Source organism: Apiospora phragmitis (assembly GCF_038363925.1).
Source record: "Apiospora phragmitis strain CBS 135458 chromosome Unknown utg000007l:2111988.0-4706623.0:1.0-2598199.0, whole genome shotgun sequence".
Classification (NCBI taxonomy): Eukaryota; Fungi; Ascomycota; class Sordariomycetes; order Amphisphaeriales; family Apiosporaceae; genus Apiospora; species Apiospora phragmitis.
The window spans coordinates 769,111-794,444 of NW_027117406.1; the positions used below are offsets into that span (position 1 = coordinate 769,111).

Sequence of the window (25,334 nt, forward strand, 5' to 3'; positions counted from 1 at the left end):
TTGTCAGTGGTGGTGACAGGCGACAGGCGACCCAAAACTCAGTGAACCTTTGAATCCTAGTGGGGGGTCAATTGCCAATACTACTAATCCCAGTGGGGCCTAGATCGGGTTGCAGTGCGTGCATCCTCCCACTCGTCGAGTCGTTGGACTTGGTGCTAACAGGCGGGAACTGCTCATTAGTGGTAGTTGGTGGTAAATGCAGGTCTTACTTGGGCAGTTAGGTAGGTAGACAGACATATCCAAGAAGGTAGGCATGGAGTTATCGGACGAACATAAACCACGCAATATCTACATCTAGGTAGACTCTCCTCACAAGGCCATATTTACAAGGCCACATTCACAAGACTTGTTCGGCCTGCGTTGTTTTCTTGTTTTCGCCTTTCACGCCGACGCCTTGGGTCCTCTATTGATTTGACACAACTCGAGTTACGATAACAAACCTGTCCCAGTCAGGTCACGTCACAGAGCGCAAGTGTGAACCTTCATTGCTCTGCGGTCCCTGGCACATATCGGATGCCTACCTAAAGTGCAGGCTAACCTGGAGGGCCTCGACTCTTCGACAACGATTCACCACATCCAAACCCGTTGAAGCATAGTGCGCTATGTATGGTCTTTGACACCTAACTCTCCATCACCGCTATGCTGGTTTTATTTGCTTTCGCTCCGATGTGCCTGACCGGCCTGCTGTAGCAACGGTATCACTGCCAGCCACCATGTCTGGCAAGAACCCTCAATCCCAGCTGTCTCCCATGCTGCTGGCATCGCAGTCCGAAACCAGACCCCGCCGCGACTCTCTCGCCTCAGCTTCTGCCATTTCCTCCCAAGCCGATAAGGAGCAGCTGGCGCAAGCACTCGACAAAATCCATACTTCGGCCAACCAGCGCGATGTCCTGACGACCTTTAACGATCTCGCTCCGCCCCCAGATGCTGCTGCTTCGCCTGAAAGTAAGGGTTTTGCTGGCGACTTGGTTCAACATGGCCTCAGCGGCCTCTATTCCCGTTTCAAAGAGGCTGTGGGGGTGTCTGGAAAAGAGAGGGCCACACTGCAAGAGGATGGCGATAGTCAAGACACCGCATCCAAAAGGAGCTTCAGTACTACTGCCACTACGTCCAAAGCCTCGATGGCCTCCTTGCCCCGCGTCGAGACCGGCATGACGAGTTCAACGCTCAACTCGAATTTCTCCGACCCCGCCATTTCAAACCTTCCGTCTTCGGCGGTCCTATCGAGTGAAAGTCTGCCTCAACAACACCAATTTACCAAACCCTCCTCGGCGACAGGCTTGCCCGCTTCGGCTACATCAAAATCAGCTTCCTCTAGTCGCCAAACCATCCCGAATCTCACCAAGGCATCAGCTACCGTGGCTCCTGTAACGGTCAGCGCCTACAAAGATGGGCCTTGGGCTGCACATTCGTCGCGCATCGACGAAGGTTCGGGTCGATCTTCTGGGCAAAGGAAGAGTATTGGAAGAGCGAGCGATGGGCCTTTGCAAACAGCGGTTATGGAAGGCCCGAACAAGTACGATACATTTGAATCCAAGAACGCTGGACCGGGGACGTTAGACAACCTCTCAGTTCCTCAGCATGCAAGGCTGGGGTCCGATGGCAATTTGGACTCCCCTATCAGCCCCGTAAAGGAGTCCATATCATCTGCTGCAGGTTCAGTTCACTCAGTTAACCAAGACAACCGGTCATTGGCGCCGGCACGTGCGACTGCAAGAGATGCCGCGCGCCGACCTGCTGTCATCGACCGTATAAGTGGCTCCCGCTCGCGTGGCAGCCATTCGCGGTCATCGTCTGTATCTCGAAGTACTGCCGAGCCCAGTGTTGTCAGTACCTCCGCCCATTATAAAGTACAGCATGATTCGTTTGGGCGAAACGACAAGCCCCAGCGCATGAAGTCAGGCGGATACAAGATTCCCGGCACTACCACACACGAAGGCGCCCCTGAAATGGTAAGTGCCACACTGGAACATATGCGGAAGCAAGTTCTCAGCAAGGACTTCTGGATGGCGGATGAAACGTGCAAGGAGTGTTTCTTGTGCGGCGCGCCGTTTACCGCTTTCCGTCGCAAGCATCATTGTCGAACTTGTGGCTGCATCTTTGACAGCAGATGCACGTCCATCATATCAGGCCAAAAATTTGGTGTGCAAGGCACTCTCAGAGTCTGTAAAACATGCCTGGAAATCATCAGCCAGCGCGAAGATGGTAACATGTCCGATGATTCTGCAGATGACTCGTATTTACCAGCAATCTTCCGTTCCAATACAAAATCAGTGACCCTAAAGCTTCCCAAGTCAGATAGGGACAGTGCCAGCATTTCTGAGAGACCTGAAGAGGAAGACGAGGACAACAGAAACCTCACTACACCGATGATGGCTATTCCTGCTACACGAAGGATCGGCGAGTCGTCGGACCGTAATTCTGCAGTATTGGAGATCGATGCGCCCCAACTTAGTCGACCGAGCTCTTCAAGATCTCTCAAATCGCTGGCTGGGCGACCACAGTCATCTGCCCACGGTCACCGGCGCCATCATTCCAAGCACAGTTTCTTGAGCAGGTTCAAGGCTGTCCCCCCGGAACCAGATGACAGGGCGCCATTCCGGCGTTCGGCCAATGAGGAAATGGCTAAGAAGAGTGGTCTTCCGGCGTTCCATGATGACAATGTCATTGATCCTGACCTAGCTCCGTTCATGTCGGATGAGTCTAGTGGGGATGAACAGATGAGATTTTCCAAACTCTCACGAGCAACGAGCCCAACCCTTCCAGCTTTGATCAGGACAAAGTAAACTTTGGTCCTTACATGCCAAACCGAAGGAATCGGACCAGGGGCCAGGCAGATAAGAGCGTCAGTGGTTTCAGCTTCACTAGTCGAGGATTAGATGATGGCCCGAGTTCTTACCGGAGACCATCCCGACGACGCAACATGAGCACAGCTAGTGCAACTGGCCATCATCTTCGATCTCCTAGACCAAAAAGTGCACACCTACGGGTGGGACCAACTAATTCTACTGATACACTTTCTCTCTATGATAATCCAATGCAAGGTGATCTGCCCAGGCTCACGCGAAGCTCCTCGATGAAGGGCGACAAGGAGCCCAAAGTGGAGTTGAACCCGGCCAGCCTGCTGCATGTACGGAAGCTCTTGCGGCAGTTACTTGAAGACACCGATGTACCAAACGCCAATGCGTGGGAGAAGGCGCTGATCCCAATATTACTCAAGTGCACCACCTCTGTCGACCCTGATATTGAGCATGGGGATGACATCGACATTAGACATTATGTTAAACTCAAGAAGATCCCAGGCGGAAGGCCAGGGGATACTAGTTATGTCTCTGGGGTTATCTTCACAAAAAAACTTGCATTGAAAAGCATGCCAAGACGCATGACAGGGCCTCCTGTCGTGATCGTGGGCTTTCCGATAGAGTACCGTCGACATGCGCAGCATTTCCTGAGTCTTCAGCCAGTCATCGATGAGGAGAAAGAATTCCTTAGACGGATCGTCGATCGACTGCTGGCCCTTCGACCACAGCTCATCTTGGCTGAGAAGTCAGTTTCGGGTCTGGCACTGCAGTACCTTGCCGAGGCCAACGTCGCAGTTGCGTACAATGTCAAACCTTCGGTGCTTTCAGCTGTCTCACGATGTTTGGATACTCCGATTATCTCTTCCATAGACATGCTCAGCCTCCCAATAGGCCGCTTAGGTGTCGGGAAGGCTGCTAGTTTCGAAGTAAAGACATTTGTCAATGAGGACATACCCGGAAGGAAGAAGACCTATGTCTTTCTCGCGGGAAGCCAAGAACAACTTGGCTGCACCATTGCGCTGAGGGGCGCTCCGACCTCAGTTCTGTCCAAGATCAAGCGTATTACCGAATTCATGGTTTATGTTGTTTACAATCTCAAACTCGAGTCTTGTCTAATGCAGGACTCGTCCCTACAACTACCGACGAGCGAAGAGATGGCCGCAGGCTACAGTCAACCCACTACTGAGAGTGTGCAGTCACTCAAGACACAAGAACTCCACCACCGGCAGTGTACGGCAGAGAACCATGTCTACGATGACAATCAATGATTCACCACAGGCTCAAGACTCTAATGGGAGCGCAGCTGTTGTCCCGGCAGATCCGAGTGTTTCACACGCCTTGCAGCTGACAGATAATATGATCTCGCTCCACGAAAACCATGGCCGAGCCTCCAGCGACAGCCTCGTCCCTGAAGATGTCCCCATGCCTACGTACTACAGCGACATGGTTGCAAAATACCAGACCAAACTGTTATCGGCTTCACCGTTTGTTCGATTCTCTCAGCCTTACCTGTTGATGAAAGCACGCGAGCAAGAGAGGAGATTGGTCCACCTGAAAAAGCTGAGGGATCAGGACGTGGTGGAGGAGAGAGCGGATGACGAGAAGCCTAAACCGCAGAAATTCCAGCTAATCAAACCCCAAATGGTTCATGAGATAGGTCAGAAAGCTCCCCGCCATATCATGGAGGTTCTACATGCCGTTCATGATGCGGAGTACGACAAAGCTCTCTACAATTACCAGACTCAGACCAGGCAGTGGGAGAACTATATCCAAGGTAATCTGGACTTGTTCGAACCATATGCCCATCAGAACATTGTGGTTCTCCATTCGGTCATCTGCACCGAAACCAAAATCCCATGCGTTGAACCTGGCCTAATAGCGATAGCCTTCTACGACGAGCATGCCGAGGAGAGCCCCAGTATGGACCCGGACTGCACTTTGGGACAGTACATTGAAGATGTATGTTTCGGTGCCGACACGATCTGCGCGAGTAGCAGTTGTGGTAAAAGGATGCACCAGCACCATCGTACCTACGTCCACGGAGAGGCACGAATCACCTTCTTTATCGAGCAGGACACACGGGGCAAACCACGCAGGGAGAACATAACAATGTGGAGTTATTGCAAATTGTGCAAACGTGAAACTGCGGAGATGGAAATGTCGAAAGGAACCTGGCGATACTCATTTGGCAAATATCTGGAGCTGTCGTTCTGGAGTAGAGGCACGCGGCTTGTCAAATTCGAGGGTGACGATGGCTGGGAATGTCCTCATGACCATCACCGTGATCACATCCGGTATTTTGGCATACATGACAAGGTTGTGCGGGTGCATTACGACCCGATTGATCTCCTGGAGATCATTGTCCCACGAGCTCGCATCACCTGGAAGGTTGAGCATGACCTTAACCTGAAGAACGAGATCTTTACCTCCTGCCAAGACAGATGGGCTCGCTTTACAACTTCGGTCAAAGCGAGACTCAAGGCTATCAAATTGGACAACATCCCAGTGGAAAAGTCAGAAGCCTGCAAAGCGGAGATGGAAAAGATGAACAAGAAGATACAGGAAGGAGCACGTTGTGCTCATTCGCAAACTTCAGGATGCATATATGAACTCCAAGTATTACGAAGTCATTCCATTTAATGTTGTCCTTCGCGAGATGTTGGAGAAGGTCACAGACTGGGATGCCATCTTTGCAAAATTCGAAATCGATTTCCTTCCGACTGAGAAGGATATTCGGAGGCTTACAATGCTCCAGCTTCGGAAGATGTTCACGGATGAATCAAAGGAGTCGTTGGCTAGCAACGATACGACTACAGACATGACGGAAGCCACCGAATTGACCGAGAATAGTTCTCAAGCAACCGTTCCTGAGATTGAGACGAAACCCAGTAGTCAGTCGCAGGATCCGGACCCGTCACAGCTCAGCACGAGCGGCCAGGCTGTACTCTCTGAAAAGCCTCAACCTCGGACTGTTCCGGCAACTCCAGCTGAGACCCCGCTAGAAAGGGTCGAGCCTCTGGACTTGGCGACGCCTAAGGATGTCATCACTCCTTCGTTCGATTCGAGTCTAGGAGGATCGGTAGATCAAACACCCAAACCTTCGGAACCAGCATCGACCCCTTCTACAAATCAATCAGCGACACCTGCAGAAGCACCCGTTTCTCCTACGACACCAGCACCCTCGGCGTCTGTCACCGAACAAATTGAACAGCTGCGTCGTAAACAACAAGCGGTAGTCCTTGAAGAAGCCAAGGGTCTGGCGGCCGGTGAGGGCGATTTGGCCAAGAATGCACGCGAAATACCAAAGGTTCCTGAACGTGGTTCGTCCCGTAGAATGGGCTTACACGTTTCACCGCCGATGGTTCGTGCTATATCGCAGCCAGTAAATAACCTACCAGGCATATCACGGTCGCAGTCTGGGGTTGGCAAGACGTTATTTGCGCTGGGCAAAGACAAAGGCAAGACCCCTACTTCCGAGATGCCCCCTGGAACAGATATTCGTAGGGTACCTACCAATGAGTCGGTCAAGAGCGACAAAAAGTTGTTTAATCTGAGGTCACGAAACAATGCCAAATCGTCCATCCCACGATTCGTCGGCAAGAAGAAGGACACAAGAGTTTCTACTCTTGCTAAGCACTTTGAGCAGCTCAGTCGAGAGTTCGAGAAGGAGCGAAAGAAGGACCAGAAAAGCCGTGCAGCTAAAATGTCCTATTCAAGAGCTATCCTTCAGCGATCTTCTACCAGAGCAATCGTTGAGGTATATGAGGATCCCGATGAGGCTGCGCATGAGCCCGGTCAAAGTGTGGACGACTCATTGCTCTCAAAGGACCCCACGGATGTGAAGGCGGATGGCCATCATAGTGCGGCCGCAAAAGAACCTGCAGATCCAATGGAGCTTCAGAATGAGGAACTCCTCTGTCACCATTGGCTGAAAATGCCCCCGCAGAAGCGCATACGACCGAGGCTGAGACCGATGACCAAACTCATATTACAAGTCAAGCGCCAACCGATGACGAGCAAGGAAACAGCGACACGGAACAATCGCTTCTGGAGGGTACGATCGAGGAGATTGCCGAATCAATTGACTCGAGTACCGAGATTCCCCTCGAGTTGCCAAAACAGGACAAGATGAACTTCATGAAAGTGCTCACCAACTTCTGGGCTGAGAGATCAGCCAGTGAATGGCCAGCCCTCGATTACCCTCTGAATGCTACAGATCACATCTTCATTGATTCGGACATTATTGTGCGCGAGGATGAGCCGAGCTCGCTCATTGCCTTTGCTCTAAGTTGCGAGGATTACAGGTCGAAGGCGAGCAGGTTCCATGGCCAGAGAGGGGGCTCACAGGAAAGCTTCTCCGACAAATCAGCCGAGTATGGCTTTAGGGAATGGGTGGACGTCGGTGATGAGGCGCTTGAAGCCAGCTTTGTCCGAGAGACAAGCAGTCATCTCAAGTACCAGTTCAACGAAGGGTCGGCCAAGATGCTTGTCAAAATCTTCTATGCCGAACAATTCGATGCTCTACGACGTAAATGTGGTGTGGCACCCCGCATCGTGGAATGCCTCTCTCGATGTCTTAAGTTCGACTCGAAGGGCGGAAAAACAAAGTCGGTGTTTCTGAAGACTCAAGACGACCGGCTCATGATGAAGGTATTTCATATCCTCGCCTGCTTGTGAAGGCAGTTTAAACACTAACCTCCTGTGCCCAGTCCCTGTCACCAATTGAGACGTCGGCCTTCCTCAAGTTTGCTCCGTCATACTTTGGTATCATGGCGGAGGCGTTATTCCACGACTTGCCATCTGTCATTGCCAAGATGCTGGGGTTCTTCCAAGTTATTATCAAGAATCCCGTAACCAATACAGAGATCAAGCTCGACCTGCTCTTGATGGAGAACTTGTTTTACGACCGGGCCCGTACCAGGATATTTGACTTGAAAGGATCGATGAGAAACCGCAAGATCCAGTCGACAGGAGAGCAGAACGAAGTCCTACTGGACGAGAACATGGTCGAATTCATATGGGAGTCGCCACTGTTCGCCCGAGAGCATTCCAAGAAGCTGCTGCGTGCGTCCGTGTGGAACGACACGCTCTTCCTTGCGCGACAAAACGTAATGGACTACTCCCTCATGGTTGCCGTGGACGAGATCAAGAAGGAGCTTGTGGTCGGCATCATCGACTGTATCCGGACGTACACGTGGGACAAGACACTCGAGAGCTGGATCAAAGGGCGGGGATTTGCTGGCGGCGGTCGAAACAGGCCCACGGTAACGAGTCCTAAGGAGTACAAGTCCAGATTCCGAGAGGCCATGGCCAGGTAAGAGGACGATTCTGACCCCCCAACAATAAAGCTGTGGCTAACAACGGAGTAGGTATATCCTGCAAGCGCCGAACTGCTGGCACCAGTTTAATGTGCCGGTGCTAGCTGCGCGGCCGCATGTACCAAGTAACATAGGAGGCGATGAGCCGGTCATGAAAGACCCCGGGGCGCCTCCCGCGATGTAAACCAGACTTCCATGAGACTGGGATTGACGCTTAACGACTCTCGTTTATACAATAATGTATTTTGTTGCTTTCACACGGTGGGGCGTTTGCAGTTAGCGAAAAGGAGAGCTTGTTTCGATTGGTGTTTGACGAGGATATTCTCAACACAACAGCATGGCGAGGTATATAGCTACAGTGTTACAGTGCTTTTGGCTTTACGATACCCTAATGAGTACCTAGGTACGGAGTATGCGGGGTATTCATCATTTCTAAATAGCGAGCAATGTTGAGACATTCTCAAAATATTCGTGATGCACCTTTCGATTGTAACAACGTGTTTGCCTTGGTAGGTGCCTTCTTCCTTCAGTTGTCTGCGCAAACCAGTGAGACTAGACTTACAAAGCCCCACTAAAATGGAGTCCCCGTAGTGCCTGAGGCTCTGTTTGTTTAGCTGTTCAGTGACCTCAATTTGCCCCCACCGGAACATCAATCCCTCATTAAGTATTCACTACTCCGTACATCTCGTATAAATACCAGACGTTCGACAAGCCAGACTGAATACCTAATGCATCTCGATTATGCTTGATTATTTAGTCTCATAAGATCTCTATCTGAATAGGGACAAACATGTCTATAGATCTCAACTGGGAAACGTTGACCGAAGGGCCAGACGGCGATGCTCTGGCCGAGAGCATCCGTGACTTCATCCACACCAAATTTCAAGCCGTCCCGCTCCCGCGCTTCATCAAGTCGGTGACAGTGCATGACTTTGAATTTGGCAACATCCCTCCTGACGTCGTACTCAAAGACATCTGTGATCCGTTGCCGGATTTTTATGAGGAGAACCCAGATGCCGACGATTTGGACGAGGATGACGAAGACGAGGAAGATGAAGATGACGTTCGGCCCGGCACTGCTAGGATCGCAGGCCATGGCGACGAAGGCGTTTCCGATGCCATCCGAGAAGCCGAACGCCGCCGCAAAGTCGAGCAAGGCAGGCGGCTCGGCTTGTCGTTTGCTTACGGTACACCTGGTAGCACGCCGCCCACCCCGGGTATAGGAGGGCCACCCCATATTCACACGGCAGGTCTACGGAGCGCTCCTGGCACACCGGCGGATATCGGCAGTCCCTTTCTAGGTCTATCTACGCCAGGAATACCAGGTGGTACTTCAAATATGCACTACTTCCCTTCGCATATTGCAACAGGCTGGTCGGGCACGCAGACACCACTGGCAGCTGTGGCCAGCGCGCAGCATCTGAACGGGTGGCTGGACTCGACGAGCAATCTATCATCACCAATAGACAGAGGCCAGCGACCTTCATTCTCGTCTAACAACACCTGGAACAGCAAGGGGCAGGGCTACTTTGGAAATGGTCGAAAATACTCGCAAGGCTCCAACGGCGTCGGGGATGTCCAAACCTCGTTTTGGGCCCCAGGGACTCCTGGGCAGCCTCTACGCGAAAAGCACAGTGTATCTACTATGGCCCCTACATCCGCTGAGGCGTCACGACCGCCGACTCGGGACGGCCCTAACTCATCGGCGCCCGGTGGGCGGCGCAGCTCATCAGTAGCTGTAGATGATGACTACAATTCAGCAGAGGAGGATGCTGCAAACTCTGGCGGACAACGGCGTCGCAAGTTCTTTCGCGAGCCGCGCGTCGAAGACATGCAGGCCGTGTTTCGCATCAAATACTCGGGGGACATCAAGCTCATGCTCACAGCCGAAATCCTGCTCGACTATCCGATGCCCAGTTTCGTCGGGATCCCGGTCAAGCTTAACATCACCGGTCTTTCTTTCGACGGCGTGGGAGTTGTGGCGTACATCAGGAAGAGGGTTCACTTCTGCTTCCTGAGTCCAGACGATGCACTCACTGCCATTGGCGATGACAATGACGATGACGATGACGATCCTGACGAGTCTAATGGCACAGACCAGGGGTTGAAGGGTAGCACTAATATGCCAAAGGATAAGAAACCTTCCAAAGGAGGGCGCATGGGGGGCCTACTTCAGGAGATCAAGGTTGAGAGTGAGATCGGGCAGAGAGAAGGCATGAAGCAGAGCCTGAAGAATGTAGGCAAGGTGGAGAGGTTTGTTCTTGAACAGGTGCGCAGAATCTTCGAGGAAGAGTTCGTGTATCCCAGCTTCTGGACGTTCCTAGTTTGATGTACAGACGGGTACAGTTGGGAAGGGTATGCATGCTACAGTTCGCCTGGCTCTCCAAGTTTGGTCTATCGATGCAGCTGTCGAGCCACTTTACCGACGGGATCAAACACCAGTTCTGCTCTCGGGACCGATAATCACGAAGGCGATGCCATGTCTGATCGAAATCTGGCGAATGACTGTAAAGGCAGTGCGTATCAAGTCGAGATTTCGGGAAGGTCCATCGGGATATCGACATCGCAAACATACGACCACTGTAGCTTTCGTCGTAACGAGGCACGTTCGCGGTTGTTACTCGAAGCTTATCAAACACATCACGTCATATGTTTGGACCGTCTCAAAATGCGCTGGAATTGGTCTTCATATAACATTAGGGCAGGCTTCGAACCTCAAATCATTACGACTTTTCCACTCTCTGAACTTTGCCCAATTTTCATTTGGAATTCTGAAGCTGCATTTGTTTTAACCGACCTTTTTGCCTCCTCCTCGTCTCGAGAGGGAATACTCGGAACTTCGCAACGTGCATCGTATTCAGCCGAAGCATAACATGCGAAGCCGCAACCATCTCTCACAGCCCGCCTTGTTGAGCACGCTCCGAAAGTCCTCTATTGCATCGATACCCAACACTCCTATCTTTTCTGTCGGAGACGCCTCCTTCTGATTTATGTGCCAAAGAGAAGGAAGAAATTTACCAATACGGACACCTATCGGTCACCAATACGAGATATTCTAGAATAAAGACCAAAGTTTATCATGTTCTCAACAACGACAAAGCATAAAAAAACCGTCTTTCACCATGGCAAAGTTTTCAAATCGACCATTTACTCGTCCCTTCGAAGCTCAGATGGCCTAAGCTGAGATATACGACCACGAAACCCGATCTCAGCATCGAGCTGTGAAGGCCCAATCGATGTGCTTCTCATGGCAAAGAATTGTTCTATCATGGACGGCACTTCTTGGACCCAACGACAAGTTTCTGACGGACGGAATTAAGCTACAGCTTGCTAATCCCGTCCTGTCAAACATACCTAGCGCACGCACTTTGCTATTTGGCGAAACAGCCACACGCCACACGGGACGGCGCACAGCGCAAGTATGAATACTATTCACCATATCAGATGACCGCGGCAGGCTACAATAAAGGCTACGGCGTATCCCGTCCAACTCAACCCCATTCATTTGGAGCTCATTGTCCGGTTGACCCAGCGTGGCAAGGCCGCATGGAACAGTGATCGACAGGAAGGGTGGATCATGTCCATGATTCATTCAGACTTCGGGCCCGGGCTATAATACGGAGCCATCGTGCCATCTAGATACGGTAGCCACGTGCGAGCCTACAGGCGGCAGCATCTAATATACATACCTCTATCAGCCCTGCCGGTCTCTCCCATGAACTTTCACCCTTCAACAGCAGCACTTCACGATGCAGTGATTCGTTGACAGAGCCTAACATGGATTTCAGCTCAACGAAGAACCCCGAGCTCTTCTCCACGGAATCAAGAGCGGCCGCCGTCATCGTCGGTGTTACCGCGCTCCTCCTCACACCCTCGGTGGCCGTGGCTTTGCGGTTCTACACGCGCCGCGTGCTTACTGGGAGAGTCAGTTATGATGACTGGATAACGCTCGTGGCACTTGTTAGTGTTGGCTCTTTGAATTACTTCCGGCGACTAACTGCTCCCAGAACCTTGGGTTCGCCTATGGTATTACGATTGCCTACAGTAAATGGTCCCCAGAATATGAGTATTTGCGGTTATTAGACCATTGCTAAGCTCTTCCTAGTGACTCGCGTCGGCCTGGGACACCATATTGGAACGATAACACAATCTCAAAGCATCAAGGAATATATCAAGGTTCGTAGACCACTACTCGGCGCCTTTCTAACAGTCTCTCTGACAACTACCATCTTCTGGTGATACAGGCGTTCTACCTCTCTGTTGTCTTCTACAATACTGGAATCATGTTCGTGAAGCTCAGCTTCTTGTCCATGTACTACCGGGCTATGAAAGCACCCAGATGGAGAAAGGTGGTGGCGTTCGTCTCCGTTCTCGTCTCCGGATGGGAAGTTACCCAGGTGTTTGCGGCCATTTTCTTCTGCAAGCCCTTCCAGTCACGGGGAAGAGTCGACCAGCCATGTCAAATGCATTCCGTACCTGCCCGAGTGGTACCAGAACACGGCAGGCAACATCGCCCTAAATGGCATCATCTTGCTCCTATCCATACCAATGATACGCAGCATGAAGCTTCCTGGGGTACAAAAGTTCGCCTTGGCAGCTATCTTCTATCTGGGTGTTTTGTAAGTCAGCCCCCCTTCCACTGACCCCTATCTCGCGCTCCTCCGTGGCAAATCGGACACCACGGCTAACCAGTGTGCACTGAAATAGCACATTGGCAACGAGCATTATTCGAATCAGGTTTCTGGGACTGTATGTCGACACGACTTTCGATAACGTGGATGCGGCCATGTGGTCACTCTGCGAGATCAGTGCCGGGGTGACATGCGCCTGCCTGCTGACCCTTCGCCCCCTCGCTGCGCGATACCTCCCCAGGTACTTCAGCTACCAGCGAGCCGGATTGCTGGTGCTCAATCGACGAGACGGCAAAACGATACCTCCTCCGCTTCCCTTGCACCAGCGGCCCATATGGTACGGAGCCGCGTCTCCCAAGCTTGGTTTATATACGGGGTGGCGCTCGAGGGTGGGAAGACAGCTGCCCGAACCTTCACCACGGAGCTCAGTGAGGATGGTTACCACGAGGTACAACAACAAGTGCTCGCCGCAGACTCTCCGAAGGCACATTATATGCGGGCGCAGGCGACGACGAGGCCGCAGCGGCCAACGCTGTCACGCCTGACATCCTTCTCGTCGTTGCGGCGGCATAGCTCGCCCGAGGGACCCGCCGATTCAACCGAGATCATCATCATAGGGCTTCAGTGTGTCCGCTCGAGCAAGGACCCAGACCGTGCCGACGGCGGCAGTGGCGGTGTCCAACAACCGGGCGAGGTCTACCGCGGCTGGCGGAACAGCGAAACAGGCTCTTTCGGCCCTCAGCATGGGCCGTGACAAACGCGGGCAACGGCATCGGCAACGACCGTGCCAGTGGTGTTTTGGGACGAAAGGGAGGCATGCGTCTCCACGATACCATCATCCCGACTCCCCAGTTAGCTTGCAGCAGAGCCAAGGAGTGGATAATATTCATCAGGGTATTTCTGTCCAATACGAGGGTAGGGGTCTCATGATATCGATAGCTCAAGATACTCCCAGCCCTACTACACAAGGGTACGCTGACGCAGGCCGGGTGGAGGAGGCGAACGTGGAGCACATACAAGGCAACAACAATAATAACAGGGTACGCAGTTTTTGGAGATGGCGAAGATAGAATGTTTCAGATTCCTCAATTATATAACTGGGGAAAAGTAAGCTGATAATGATACTATTAATTCCTTCCTAGACGATGATGTCCTATCTTGATAACGCCCGTGTCTACTCTACTCATCTCCTAATATGTCTTGTCTTGGAGCCTTATGAAGAGCATATAGAAAACAGCTGATACTTCATTTCCTCTACAGTATGATATGTTTTCGTATTGTACCACCAGGCTAGGTATTGAGCACCAAGACAAAAAACACTGGCAATAGAGATTGTCTTTATATAACACACATCTGACACCACCGCATCTAATCGGCCTAGGGTGGTTTACTTACTCCTTTTTTCATAAATTCATTACGCTCAAACATGTTAAGTAATAGTGCGAGCTGGCTCATTTCAAAGCTCATTATACACCGGATATCCAAAGAACACACATACCCCCTATTCATACCAACTCGATTAAATCTCCAAAGGCTCCATATCAGGGGCCTCAAACGAAGCCTCGGGCCCCGGCGTAGGAGGCGCCAAGTTGCTCGTCTTCGTCATGATCCAGCAAGATGCATACCTATTTTATTGTCATTAGTCTTCAAGCCACCAAATCAAGCTTGGGAGGGGCATTATGAAAACAGGGTGCAAAATAGAGAGAGAGAGGCGGGGGGGAAGGAGAATAACTAACATGTTCACACGGTCGATGCATTTCCCTCCCTTGCGAGACCCATGGCACTTGGCCGAGAAACCGTGCTCCTCGAACACCGCGACGTACCAGGGCTTGAGGCCGGCCGAGCGCAGCATGACGCGGCCGCCCATCTTGAGAGCCCGGTTGAGCTTGCGGATCTGGCGGGCGGCGGCGTCCGTCTCCGGGTCGAACCAGTCCATGGAGTCCATGACGACGGCGACGGTGAGGGTTCCGGGGCGATGCGCGCGATGACCTCGTCGATCTCGTCGGTGTGGATGCGGAGGCCGTCGAAGGCGCCCTTGCGCGAGAGGCGGGCGTGCGCCTGCGGGGCCAGGTAGTCCGGGTGGCACTTCTTGGAGAACTGGCCGTCGAGGCAGACGAGGTAGTAGGGGTTGTCGCCGGGGATGTGGGTGCTCTCGACCATGGGGTCGAGGGTGTCGACCATGAAGTGCCAGATGGCGTGGGAGCGCGTGTTCTTGGCCGTGGGCTTCGGGCCGGCCACGACGTCCGAGACGGCGTGGTCCGCCTCGATGACGGCCAGCTGATTCTTGGGCACCCCCAGCGCCGTCCAGAGGAACGACTCCTGGCTCACGACGAAGCGGGACACGAGGCGGGACAGCAGGGCCGGGCGGATCTTGCTGCGCCAGATCTCGCGCTGCTCGTTCAGCGTCTTGGACGCGAGCAGGGCCTTGACGGCGGAGCGGCAGCCGAAGACGCGGGTGATCCAGCGGAAGATGCGGATGCCGTACTTGGAGCCGCCGGTGTCGTAGAGGCCGCCCTGGCTCTTGGTGAAGATGTGGTGGTTGCTCAGCCAGTACTGGAACGCGCGGCTCGACAGGTGGGGCGACATCTTAGAGAGGAGCAGGGAGCGGAACTCGGGGTGCTTGCCCTCGCCGAAGATCTTCCAGAAGTCTTCGTACTCCAGGGACGAGAAAGCGGCGAGCTTCAGCTCCAGCAGGTGGTTCTGGGTCGGGTTCAGGTCGACGACGTGGATCCTGGCTGGGCTCTGGAGGGCATACGACAGAGACATTGTCGCCAGCGGAGCAGATGCAGAGAACAACGTCGTCGGACTTGAGGTTCAGAATGCGCTCATCGACGCGAGTGTCCTCCCAGGTGAAGGCGTAGATGTACTCATCGTTGAATTGAGTATGCTTCTTCAGCTGGTCATCATAGTAGATGCGCCAGTGGTGGTTCTGGTAGAAGAAGGACGGAAGGGGAAGGTTGGCAGACAGGTTCACGACCGCAGCATCAAAGGCCTTAGAGCGGATCTCCGGGGCAGCTCTCTCAACTGCACGGGACAGAGCGTTCGAGTGGTTCTTAGGATGCAGGTAGGAGACTCGGTTACCAAGGCGTCAACCTTTTCCACAATTTCGTGTGGCAAACTTGACGACATGGGGGCGCTTGTGCGTGCCCAACCAAATGTAGTAGGGGATATATCCCAATGCGCAGTTCCGGTTGTTGACGTTCAGGACCGTACCAAAACGGTACTCGAGGAAGTCGCGGCGACCAGGCTCCAAAGCAACACGGTCGATATCAAACCAAGCACGCCAGAAGGTCCTCGGTATAAAGTTCACGTGACGGTCGATGATACCTCCAGTGTAGTTGCGGAAGCTAACGTCAACTGAAGATTGGACGTAGAAGTCAACCACACCAAGTATACCTTGCGGCGCCAAAAGAGACGGCAGCGAGTCAATGACGGAGTAGTAGTCGGGCTAGTATCAGGAATTAGACCAGGGTCACACTTTAGGGGATAATTGATTGCACTTACGATCATGGACAGACTGTAGGACATGGTGATCAGGTCCGCACCACCGTGCTCAGGACGCTGCTTGGAGAAGTAGCTGATGTCTGGGGACTTGGGAGCACGCCCTCTCAGGCTGGGCTCATGGTCCTCGAGACGGAACTTCCTAGCATCATCACAAACCACTTTCACGTTGTCCCAGCCTAGTCGGGCGAAACGCTTGCGGGCCACTCCGCATAGGGAGGGGGAGAAGTCGACAAGATAAACGCTGGAGAAGAAGTTGGGGACGTCGACGAACTTGGCCATCGCTTCGATATTGAAACCGGTGCCACCACCGACCTATAATGGAACAAGTCAGCCGAGTTTAAGTGAGCAGCGCACATAGGTACTGCGTTGACTTACATCAACCCAGATTCTTCTCTTATGTTCAGGGGCACCACCGTCCTGCTTTGCTCGATAGACGAGCTGGGCGGCGGCAAGAGCCAGCATGTCCTCTCGTCCCTTCAACAAGGCGCCCCTGGTAACATCATACGCACCAGCTTGGGTTTTGTAGAAGCTCTCGAGGGCATCTTGTTGGTTGCCCTTCTCACCACTGCTGTGCGGCTTCAGGAAGCAGCCATAAGCGAAGAGCCACAAGGCACGGGCGAGGCCGGGGTTTTCATCGTGCTTCTTGGGCTTCGTGAGGATAGAGGATAGGCAGACGCCCAAGAAGGAGACGCCTGCTAGCCCAGCCAGGTAAAGTTTGGTCTGAGGGTCAATGGGTAACATGTTACCACCAGGAAAAGCCATGATACTCTCTCATTGCTCTTAAGTCAATGAGCAGGGAAACGTTGGATCGCGGTGATGAATACGACAACAGCTGGTAAAAGTAGAATGGTATACAAGAAGAGAAAACGAGAGAGGGAGCGAGGAAGGCAACCACGAGACCCGCGAGGAGATATACATATGCCTTGGACGCACTTACAGACAGGGGGCCAATGATACCCCTCCAATTGGTCGCATGCTCATCATGCCGTACGCATGCTCGCAAGACAGGCGGGCAGGCTCTAGGTTAGCTGCCTCTGCGAAGTGGGATATTCGCCTGACGAAAGTCGACCTGCCTGCTAGTCGACTTCTTCCACCAAGACAAGAAGACCCTGAACTGAATGACAACCCCACTAGATCCCAGGGCCCCACCTCGATCGATAGGCTCTCGACTTTGTGCTCCAGTTCGAAGATCAGGGGACGCGGGATTATGGACTGGGGGTTGTCGCAGCCAATCATAGAAGCACATGGTTGAAGGACCTGGGACTTGTTGCTTGACCTTGTCCTCCTCCCCGATCCCCATGACTTCACTCTCCCCCAGTGCATGTGAGAGTGGGTAGGTAGAGGAACTGCCCGTCTGGCTGATTGGAAAGACTTGCTCACTGCTATGCAAGGCCGACATAAGGCTATCGTGTTCTTACCTCCATTGAAGAAGACCGTGTGTTATTTACCCAGCGAGTTGGAAATGCATATTAGGTGACCAACATCGGTCGACCTGCATATTGCAACATGCGACTGGGCAGAGATTGGCCCATGGTGCATACAGACTGATTATAGAATGAGACACGGCGGTTGTTGATTGGCGCCATGTCCTCATCTATTGCTTGCATCTGCACCTCTGCACCTAGGGGACCCTCTGTCTCGGTTAGGCATGTGGGGTCCCCCAGAGGCATCGTACGAATGAGAAGAGCATGTCTGGACACGAGGCTTGAAGCATGAGGCTCGCTGGACGACATCACAAACATTAACGGCTTCAACTTACATGCATAGACTTGCGAGTAATGTATCTCAAAACTGTTGAGCGCTAATCAGTCCCGGTGACACCCTCCGTCCTCTTCCGACACGACATGGACCACTCCCTGTCCTTGGATCCTGTCTCGCTTGTTGATCGCCACGATGGGGAACGGAACGGAGTATTTTGCGCCTAACGGCAGAATGGAGCGACATCATCGCCATCAACATCCCCTCAAAGGCCTCGGGGGCCGCGCAACGACAACGAATTCGATCCCGCCAGAACCCGATCCAGTTGACCATACTGGGACGTTGAAACCTCGGGGTCTCGCGTGGGAACTCGATATACTCCACATACATGTAATAGCCTCTGGCGCTTTCGACGCCAATACGAAGATATCTATCCAATGAACAAAGTCGGGTTTTACTTTTCTCGCTCGGGTAAATCGCGTGTTGCAGCACCATGATCATTGTACACAGGTCGTCAGCTCACCTCGCCTGTCTCGGACGACAATAGAGTGAGCATCTGTCACGATTCGGTGTTCTCTCTGGTCGGTAGCTCTCTGAATCCGCATGATGTGCCTCTAAACCAGTAACCTTACCTACTGTCGAGCATGGCGACTTTGCCAACTTTAAAAGGAAAGTTGGATAGACAGGCCTCATTTTATTCCAGGTCAGAGCGATTTAGAGAACAGTAGGTGTAATATTAATTGTCCTGTAGCGTTATTGAAGGAGAATTGCCAGCAATATACGAATCTGGCATGAGATGAATAAGACAATAAGTAGTATTGTGCAAGCTACGACACGGCATTCATTAGAACGAGCATCATACGACACATTATTCCCTTCTTGTGCCTGCCCAAATTCCATTTCATTACTCTCACATCATCGATACTTACCTTATATTATAGAAAACTGACCCTGACTCTCACTAACAACTCCATCCTATTCGACTGTCTACTCCGTACCTCACCCAACCAACAATACTTGATGCGTCTCACGCAAGGTAAGTTAAGCCGGGGAGAGGTGGGCCGTCGAGTTTACCCCAACTAGCAGGCAGGGATGTCGTATCCAATGGCCTCCATACCACGCTATTGCTACCCTGCACCTGCGTGCACGCCCGGAATGACAGTTAATCCGCAAACAGCCGATAGCGGTTCCCTGTCGCTTGTGTCGTGCAACGCGCAAGCAAGCCGCATTGGCATGGATGGGATTCTATTGGCGGCGCGCGCTGACGACATTTCAAGATCAACCTCCATGACATCTCGTTCACAACCAGGGCATCGATTTCTATAGTACCTGCCACTCGCTACGTTTAGTTGCGATAGTTGAAAATGCCTCCCGCCCCCAGTCAAAAAGGGACGGGGAAGAAGGCGTCTGGAATAGCCCGGCAACGAAGTCGCAATACCACTCCGAGTGCTGGTCCACCTCCTGGCGCCGCCAGCGCCGGCATCCCGCCAGTCGAGTACATCGACACCGAGTTTGTAGAGCTGCGACTAGAGTACATTGCCGATCTCACCGTCGAGAGCTTCACCGGCTCCGATGCATCCAATGCCGTAATCCCCGACTCTAAAAGCCTCGATGGCATGATAAATAGGCTAGGAAAGCTGTCGGATCTGACGGAGAAGCAAGGGCAGCTGTTCGATCGCGGGATGCGTCTGCTTGCCCCCATCATCAAGTTGCACAGCGCCGATGCGGCGAATAATGAGGAGAAGCCGCACAAGGAGGATGCGGCCAAGAAGGCGAATAAAAAGAAGAGAAAGGCGAACGATAGCCTGGCGCCTCGCGAGACGAATACAGGTATGTATCTGGTGTGTTGATTGTGAAGGGTGCAGATGGCTTGCTGTTTTTGCATTTGACCATTGCCCGGTTACGTCTTTTTCCTGTTCATCCACTCTGAACTTTGAGGTGCTTTTGGTTGCCCCAATGCTACCCATTCCCTACTGTATTTCTTTGCAGCATTCGATTTGCGTATCATAACAAGAATTTGGATTGACAAACCATTCCCAGAACGTAATTCACCCCTTCGCGGTCATCCGGAAAGGGAAAGCCACGCAAGCTGTCCAGAGAGAACGATTCCGCCAGCTCTTCGCTCTCCCCACCAGCCGAGAAGATGGAAACCGGCGATATGGATGTAGACGAGAAGACCAAGATAGAAGACAAGGAGGAAGAGGAGGAGGAGAGTTCGGAAGATGAAGGCGCGCCTCTCCCTCGCCAGGCACCGCAGGCCCAAACATTTGGCGAAGACCCGTCCACCTTTCCCGACCCTACCATCTACGAAATTCGCGATGTCAAGCCCGGCATGAGCGACGACGAAAAGAAGGAAATCTTCTCGGTCGCCGTCTTCCCAGAGACAGACCTAGCCGACCAGATTGCGGGCGATCCGCCGGACAAGGACTTTAGTAGCGCCAAGCCGTCGAACCAGATCAGCTTCACCACCTTCTCTACCTACATTGAGCCCTACTTTCGGCCGTTTGCCGAAGAGGACCTCACCTTCCTACGAGAGCGCGGAGACCGCGTCCAATCCTTCGTCATGCCCAAACGGGGCAAACGTCATTACTCGGAAATCTGGGCCGAGGAGGACAATTCCATGTCTGTCGACTCGAACTCCCAGACCAGGGACAAGCTGGCACCCAATCAGCCGCGCGGTAACATCGACAATATGGACGATGAGGTAGCTGAAACAGATAAGCTCTCTGTCGGTCCCATCCTTTCTCGTCTGCTCCAAGCGATGCGCCCAGAAGCCCGGGTCCAAGCCAGCGAGGACAAGCCCATGGTTAACGGAATCAATGGCGAATCCGAGATCAAAGAAGAAGCCAACGGTGAGGTCAATGGGGCTGTGAATGGGGAGGAAAGTAAGAGTATCCCTCCGGCGTCCGCTATGCCAGAATCGTCAACGGAGGCTTGGAAGAAGGCTACACATCCAAAACTGGACTACATGCAGGTTGATGAGCGCATCAAGCAGGAATTGAGGCATATCGGATTCTTGCCACAGGACGGCTTCGACGGTGAATACGATGGTCATTACGACGACGAAGTGGCGGCACGACTACGTCTTTTGCAGGAGCGGCTCCGCGAGCAGATCCTCATCAACGGTGCGCGAAAGGCACGGCTGTCAGAGCTTGTTAAGGAGCGCATGGCCCACCAAGAGTACCAAACCATTCTGGAAGACCTTGACTCTCAGGTCCAGGGCGCCTATCTTAAGCGGACACGCACCATGGGCAAGTCCAAGAAGGCGAAGCGTCCCGGTGGTGCCGGCGGCGGAAGCCATGCGGCGAACGCGGCGGCGGGTATGGCGCGCCCCGGCATTGGCGACGTGACGAAGACGCTGATGGAGCGCCGCCGTCGATGGATCGATAGTATTGGTACGGTCTTCGACGATGAGGCGCTGGGCAAGGTCCCTCGGTCGACGGACCCTGACAGCACCGTCTTCAAGCCCGCTATCATGGCGGACCTTATGAAGGCCGAACGCCGCGCCTGGGATGAAGAGATGGAGGAAGAGTAAAGCATTCGGTCCCAATGACTCACTCTGGCCTTGGACGAAGTTACGGATTTGTGTTTGCGGCTGTATAAGAAGACTACATAATGATACCATGGATGGCGTTGGCGGTTGGGACTGGGCGTTGCTTGCAGTTTAGAGGAGATAGGTTCGCCTCCAACGCGACGGAGTAAATACATCTGATGAACATTTCTGCCTGTGTATCTTCTTTGCTATCAATCGCATTGGTTCATTGGGTGAATTGAATTGGTTGATGCTCGTATTCTTGATGTGCGCGCACCGTGCTTGAATCTCTGCTTGGCGAGACTTGGCCTACTATTGTCATAATCATTCTGGAATCCCTTGAAACACGGTTGTAGGTCAAGGTATCATGTCGTGCCACGGCCCGGTAAGTGAGGTATGCATTAGCAGGAGTACTTACCTAAGGTAAGCAGTACTGATCGCCCTATGAGCCGTCGTTGCGTTATCAGTACATGCATGGTTGGCACATGGCATTCACTCAATGTGTGTGCGCAGTGGCGCGGGGTAAATGCTATGGTCGTCTAAGCTTAGCTTCAGTGTGTCTCGCTATCAGCTCCCCCCTGTGGATCTTGCGCGGTCTGAATTCAATGATAGCAGCAAAGCAGAAGGGGGAATAGGCTCAGTCAGGTCCTATGAAAGTTCCGGCTGTAGTGGGAATGGGATGTAGACACTTGTCTCTATAGATATTGTTTCGATGAGCAAGAACGGAAAATAAGAGCACGCGATCCAATGCTACGTTGGGCTGTGAGGTAATCGAAAATGCATCTGATTCCTAAAGAGGTTCGTTCGCTATATCCCAGTATCCTATGCACCTACCCACCCCCTCCCCCCCTTCTGAGTGCCGACTATAAAAAGTCGCGGCAGCTATCGTTCCACACATCCCTTCCGTAGCTAACAATCCCGTAACGGCAAACTACAGCTTGACAAGCTCGTCATTTCACAACTGGGCTTCGTCGCCCAGAAACGCCTGGCTCGAGGTGTGAAGCTGAATCATTCCGAGGCTGTTGTAAGTTATTCGCCGTTTTCTAATTGGGTTGTTTCCCGTAGCTTACAACCATCCTAGGCTCTTATAGCAAGCAACCTCCAGGAGCTCATCCGCGATGGGCAGCACACCGTGGCCGACCTGATGACCATCGGGTCCACCATGCTCGGCCGCCGGCACGTCCAGCCCTCGGTGCCGTCTACCCTGCATGAGATCCAGGTCGAGGGCACCTTCCCCACCGGCACGTACCTGGTGACGGTGCACAACCCCATCGCCACCGAGAACGGCGACCTGGCCAAGGCCCTGTACGGCTCCTTCCTGCCGCTGCTGTCGCCGGACCTGTTCCCGGCCGCCGCGGCCGCCGAGTACGAGGCGGCCCGGCAGCCGGGCGCCCTCGTCGCCGTCAAGGGCCGCATCGCGCTGAATCCGGGCCGCCGCCGCGTCCGCCTCCGCGTCACGAGCCGGGGGGACCGGCCAATCCAGGTTGGCAGCCACTACCACTTCGTCGAGACGAACCCGCAGCTCGCCTTCGACCGCAAGCGCGCCTACGGGTTTCGTCTGGACATCGCGGCCGGCACCAGCGTCCGCTTCGAGCCCGGCGACACCAAGACCGTGAGCCTTGTCGAGATCGGGGGCCACCGCGTCATCCGCGGCGGCAACCACCTCGCCTCGGGCAAGGTCGATCCGGCGCGCGCTGACGACATCGTGCTCAAGCTGCAGCAGGCCGGGTTCGCGCACGCGCCCGAGGAGCCCGTCGGGGACATGTCGGCGCAGATCGAGGCTTGCACCCTGGATCGCTCCGCCTACATGACCATGTTCGGCCCCACCACTGGCGATCTCGTCAAGCTCGGCAGCACGGATCTGTGGATCAAGGTCGAGAAGGACCTTGCTGTACACGGCGACGAGTGCAAGTTTGGCGGTGGCAAGACCCTGCGCGAAGGCATGGGACAGGCTACGGGGCGGTCCGATGCCGAGACGCTGGATCTTGTCGTCGCGAATGCGTTGATCGTCGACTACACCGGTATCTATAAGGCAGACATCGGGGTCAAGGACGGCATCATTGTAGGTATCGGTAAGGCTGGCAATCCTGACGTGATGGACGGTGTGACGGAGAACATGGTTGTGGGAAGCTGCACGGATGTGATTGCTGGCGAGGGCAAGATCATTACTGCAGGTGGCATGGATAGCCACATCCACTTCATCTGCCCTCAACAGGCGTATGAATCTATTGCTTCTGGTATCACCACTATGCTTGGAGGGGGAACAGGACCAAGGTATGTAGGCCCCTCAACCCCTGCTCCCCTTTTCCCCGTTGGGCCCGACTTGAACTCGACGATTGACTGATTGTATTTAGCGCTGGAACGAGCGCCACAACTTGTACTCCGGGTGCCAACTATATGCGCGATATGCTCCAAGCTTGTGACGAACTTCCAGTCAATATCGGCATAACCGGAAAGGGCAACGACAGCGCCCCTGAAGCTCTGCGTGAACAAGTCATCGCAGGCGCTTGTGGCTTGAAACTTCACGAGGATTGGGGCTCTACGCCAGCAGCCATTGACGCATGCCTTACGGTATGCGATGAACTCGACGTGCAATGCCTGATCCATACGGACACCCTGAACGAGTCCGGCTTCGTCGAGTCGACCATCGCCGCCTTCAAGAACCGCGTGATCCACACATACCACACCGAGGGCGCCGGGGGCGGGCACGCGCCCGACATCATCAGCGTCGTCGAGCACGAGAACGTGCTGCCGTCGTCGACGAACCCGACGCGGCCCTTCACGCGCAACACGCTGGACGAGCACCTCGACATGCTCATGGTGTGCCACCACCTGTCCAAGAATATTCCCGAGGACATCGCGTTCGCCGAGTCGCGCATCCGCGCCGAGACCATCGCGGCCGAGGACGTGCTGCACGACCTCGGCGCCATCAGCATGATGTCCTCGGACTCCCAGGCCATGGGCCGCTGCGGCGAGGTCGTCCTCCGCACATGGAACACGGCCCACAAGAACAAGGTCCAGCGCGGGGCCCTGCCCGAGGACGAGGGGACGGGCGCCGACAACTTCCGCGTCAAAGCGCTACGTCAGCAAGTACACCGTCAATCCCGCCGCCGCCCAGGGCATGGGGCACCTGCTCGGCAGCGTCGAAGTCGGCAAGCTGGCTGACCTCGTGGTGTGGGATCCGGCTTGGTTCGGCACCAAGCCCAGTCTCGTCGTCAAGAGTGGCTTAATTGCTTATGCCCAGATGGTAACTTTCTTTCTTTCTTTCTTTCTTTCTTTCCTTGTCTTCATGCTTCCCACTTTGGACCTACTTATTTCCTTCCCCATTCAGAATTACCCCTTCCCAATACGGCGCAGTGGATAGTAATATAACAAACTAATCTTCGTTTCACCACCCAGGGCGACCCCAACGCCTCGATCCCTACGGTCCAGCCCATCATCGCGCGCCCCATGTTCGCGTCCCTGGTGCCCCGGAGCAAGATCCTCTTCGTTTCGCAAGCGAGCATCGACTCGGGCGCCGTCGGCCGCTACGGCCTGCGCAGCCGCGTCGAGCCCGTCCGCAACTGCCGCCGCATCGGCAAGCGCGACATGCAGTTCAACGACGCCCGCCCCGCCATGCGCGTCGACCCGGAGAAGTACACCGTCGAGGCCGACGGCGTCGTCTGCACCGCCGAGCCCGCCGAGGCGCTGCCGCTGACGCAGCAGTGGTTTGTGTACTAGAGCCGGGTCGAGTAGGAGAAGAAGGCAGTTACTTATAAATATGCATATATGTATATATGTAAGTAGGCACTGCCTGGAAATGGGGGTGTGGTGTCGTGGCAGCAGTTCAGTTCGGATTTCCAACGACAAT

The 25,334-nt window shown here is 53.7% G+C and overlaps 6 protein-coding genes across 6 annotated transcripts; 5 read left to right on the plus strand and 1 right to left on the minus strand.

The window, feature by feature from the left end:
- Positions 1 to 713: 713 nt before the first annotated feature.
- PG994_007840 (1-phosphatidylinositol-3-phosphate 5-kinase FAB1) lies at positions 714 to 8,303 on the plus strand (the record flags this gene model as incomplete). The annotated part of the gene is made up of 7 exons (XM_066859249.1): positions 714 to 2,782; positions 2,827 to 4,031; positions 4,087 to 5,314; positions 5,364 to 6,661; positions 6,748 to 7,451; positions 7,511 to 8,115; positions 8,171 to 8,303. The coding sequence occupies 7 exons, from the start codon at positions 714 to 716 to the stop codon at positions 8,301 to 8,303; spliced, it is 7,242 nt and encodes a 2,413-aa protein (XP_066714736.1).
- A 606-nt stretch (positions 8,304 to 8,909) lies between these two features.
- PG994_007841 (uncharacterized protein) lies at positions 8,910 to 10,448 on the plus strand (the record flags this gene model as incomplete). The annotated part of the gene is made up of 1 exon (XM_066859250.1): positions 8,910 to 10,448. One exon carries the CDS (start codon positions 8,910 to 8,912, stop codon positions 10,446 to 10,448), a length of 1,539 nt encoding a protein of 512 aa, XP_066714737.1.
- A 1,448-nt stretch (positions 10,449 to 11,896) lies between these two features.
- On the plus strand, positions 11,897 to 13,504 carry PG994_007842 (uncharacterized protein; the record flags this gene model as incomplete). The annotated part of the gene is made up of 7 exons (XM_066859251.1): positions 11,897 to 12,079; positions 12,127 to 12,163; positions 12,225 to 12,295; positions 12,364 to 12,476; positions 12,553 to 12,738; positions 12,857 to 12,935; positions 12,992 to 13,504. The coding sequence occupies 7 exons, from the start codon at positions 11,897 to 11,899 to the stop codon at positions 13,502 to 13,504; spliced, it is 1,182 nt and encodes a 393-aa protein (XP_066714738.1).
- A 765-nt stretch (positions 13,505 to 14,269) lies between these two features.
- Positions 14,270 to 17,016, minus strand: PG994_007843 (uncharacterized protein; the record flags this gene model as incomplete). The annotated part of the gene is given in 7 exon segments (XM_066859252.1): positions 14,270 to 14,375; positions 14,487 to 14,665; positions 14,740 to 15,492; positions 15,506 to 15,822; positions 15,844 to 16,198; positions 16,255 to 16,566; positions 16,630 to 17,016. The coding sequence occupies 7 exon segments, from the start codon at positions 17,014 to 17,016 to the stop codon at positions 14,270 to 14,272; spliced, it is 2,409 nt and encodes an 802-aa protein (XP_066714739.1).
- A 2,300-nt stretch (positions 17,017 to 19,316) lies between these two features.
- On the plus strand, positions 19,317 to 21,487 carry PG994_007844 (histone acetyltransferases subunit 3-domain-containing protein; the record flags this gene model as incomplete). The annotated part of the gene is made up of 2 exons (XM_066859253.1): positions 19,317 to 19,793; positions 20,027 to 21,487. 2 exons carry the CDS (start codon positions 19,317 to 19,319, stop codon positions 21,485 to 21,487), a joined length of 1,938 nt encoding a protein of 645 aa, XP_066714740.1.
- Positions 21,488 to 22,261: 774 nt separating this feature from the next.
- PG994_007845 (urease) lies at positions 22,262 to 25,204 on the plus strand (the record flags this gene model as incomplete). Its single annotated transcript, XM_066859254.1, has 6 exons — positions 22,262 to 22,282; positions 22,422 to 22,508; positions 22,566 to 23,758; positions 23,839 to 24,499; positions 24,561 to 24,731; positions 24,884 to 25,204. The coding sequence occupies 6 exons, from the start codon at positions 22,262 to 22,264 to the stop codon at positions 25,202 to 25,204; spliced, it is 2,454 nt and encodes an 817-aa protein (XP_066714741.1).
- Positions 25,205 to 25,334: the final 130 nt, after the last annotated feature.